Genomic DNA, 2708 nt, shown 5'->3' on the forward strand with positions numbered 1-2708 from the left:
GCCTAAACACTCTGCTAGCCTCCTGCCTGGATCAGACTACGTTTTCGTCTCCTATTTTGATCTTCTCTCTACTGGCTGCAGTCCCAGACTGTCCGACCATTCTCTGGTTATCTTCTGTCGGAACCTCTGTCTTGTCCTGATCATGCTCTGGAGTATTGTCTCCTCATTGGAGCCCTCCTGTCCTTGTCCATTCCTTGGCAGGGCGATCCTGGTGACCGCGACCTGGTACCAGCAAGCAGCTAAGCCCATCTCCACCATCAGTAGCTCTGGTGAAAACCCACTGGTGCTTAGACTCTATTCCTCAGATGAGCCCGTGCCACCTGCCAGGGGGGTGTCATTATAATCCACATTAAATGTGTTTCTAATCAATGCAGCAAAAGTTCTCATCCACTGCTTCTTTTCTATTGGCTGAATGTTTCCAATAGGATTCCTCTTCTTTGTGATGTCATCAGCCTCTGAGCAGATTTCTAACGCTCAAATAATTTCTCATAGGGTAATATTTACACCTTTGAGAGTTTTATGGAAAGCATTTTTAAAGCGCGGGTGTATGACTTACCCATCATCCCCATGGAAACTGCGTTTTGTTGGAAACCACACCAACAATGCAGCAATCAGGGAGTAAATATCTAACTACTGCTTCCCCCACATAGCTTTACAGAACCGTTCCATACACCCAGCACGACATGAAGAGGCTCAGTGAAGGTGGCGGTGAAGGTGTGGAGGTGTCTCAATGTATCACACAGGGAATAGAAGGAAATCCGCCCGGCCTCATAATCCAGACAGATCCTGACTCTATCACTGGAGATATCATCAGGTAACTGTATCCCCTTACTGTCATGTACCACTGAGTACTGATTTAAATGCCTGTAAAATCCCCAGGACTTATTATTATCCCCAATCCGTGACTTAGCTCCTGTCCTATCCATACTGGGGTAACACATTCCAACCCTCCAGCTGACTGATCTCCCAACATCCACTTCCCAATAATGTTGCCCTGAGGAAAATCTCTGACTGCTGCGCACATGAGAATTATACTGAAACCTCTCTGGTGTGTCTGGGCGATTCTGACTTATATTTGACCAGGAAGCTGTTTTCTTGTCATCAGATATCTGTAGACTATTATGAGCCGTGTTTACATCCAGTGTTATGTCTGCGGCCTTCTGTACATAGAAGCATACATTTGTCCCTTTTATTATATCCGATAATGTGTTGAACATGTGTGACATCCCAGCCACATCCAGATCTTCTCCTTCATGGAGGAGTCTATCATGTCTCTCTCTCTCATTATCTCCATCCTCGGGATCACACAAGTCCCCTGTGTCTGATTCCTGTAAGACGGTCAGTGGATCACTCTTGTTACACAGCTCCTCAATGTGACCCATCTTCTTGGACAGCTCGTCCTTCTTTATTTCCAGCTGTCGGATCTGATTGGACAGAGAAGATGAGATCTGCTCTGCCTGACTAGAGCTCTTGCTCAGGACTCTCTTCTGCAGGTCCTCCAGTTGTCTCCTGAGGTCTCTGAACAGGGCAGTGACTCTCTTTATCTCACCAGCTGCTTTTCCTTGTACTTTCCTCCTGTGTTCCTGCAGACTCTGGACTCGTTTCTCCATCTCCTCCGTCTTTGTCATCAGCTTCTGGAGAACATTTCTCAATGTCTTCTTCTTCATGTCAGAGGCCACTTCCAGAGTCTCCATCTGGTGTCCCCGATGTTCTCCAACCAAACTGCACGACACACAGACACAGGCCGCGTCCTCAGTGCAGTAATACTTCAGTTGTTCCTTATGGACGGAGCATTTCCTGTTCTCCAGGGAAGTGGCGGGGTCACATAAGACATGTTCTGGTGACTTGTTGTGGGCTCCTAGATGATTATCACACAGATACGCTTCACAATGTAGACAAGATTTAACAGCAGGTACTGGAGAGTGAATACAGTAGGTACAGACCTTCCCAGATATCTCCTGATCTGGTTGAGTAGACAGGAAATTATCCAATATGTTACGTAGTGTTATGTTGCGGTGCAGTGCAGGACGCTCAGGAAATTCCTCTCGGCATTGAGGACAGCAATAACCTCCAGACCGCTCCTGTGTGTCCAGCAAACAAGTAATACACTCCCGGCAGAAGTTGTGTCCACATTTCAACATTTGAGGATCCATATAAATGTTCAGACAGATACAACATTCCAGCTCCTTCCTTAGATCAGGAGACGCCATCTCTGATAGAGGAAAAGAGAAATTCATGTGAAAGTCTCATACTGACAAAAAATGGAACATTGTAATATACAGACAGAAGAACATCAGACAGAAAATTGCATCGCTGTAAAACGCTGAACCCAAATCCAGACACAATGTCATTGGATTAAATATTTTAAGGAGAGTCTTTATGGAAGCTTTGGGGTCGGCTTTCTTCAACCTGTTTAAAAAACTGTTATCTTTGTTCCACCAGATAGGAGAGCTACCACTGCACCTCTAGCCCACTGCAGGTATCACTACTGGACATTCATGACCACTGGAGTTGTGTTTAACCCCCCCCCCCTTCCCCCCTCCCTTTTGTTCATTTAAAAAACATACACCCACATGAAGTGCTTTGTCAATGGCCAAGTTAAGAGGGGATGTAGACAAGAAGATTTGGAGATTACAATCTATTAGGGTACAATTCCCTAGCTCCTCCCCTTCTGTATCCTACCTTATACCCTAATAGAGTGTAAGCTC

At 45.8% G+C, this 2708-nt stretch overlaps 1 protein-coding gene across 1 annotated transcript in view; it reads right to left on the reverse strand.

Moving 5' to 3' along the window:
• Nucleotides 1-626: 626 nt before the first annotated feature.
• Nucleotides 627-2708, reverse strand: part of LOC108797137 (E3 ubiquitin-protein ligase TRIM39-like) — a 10601-nt gene continuing 8519 nt past the window's right edge. Inside the window, exon 6 of the mRNA XM_018568711.1 lies at nt 627-2212. Within this exon, the coding sequence (XP_018424213.1) occupies nt 627-2212 (1586 nt within the window). The remainder of the gene's footprint in view (nt 2213-2708) is intronic.

Source organism: Nanorana parkeri, unplaced genomic scaffold (assembly GCF_000935625.1).
Source record: "Nanorana parkeri isolate BGI_ZX_2015 unplaced genomic scaffold, ASM93562v1 scaffold1232, whole genome shotgun sequence".
Lineage (NCBI taxonomy): Eukaryota > Metazoa > Chordata > Amphibia > Anura > Dicroglossidae > Nanorana > Nanorana parkeri.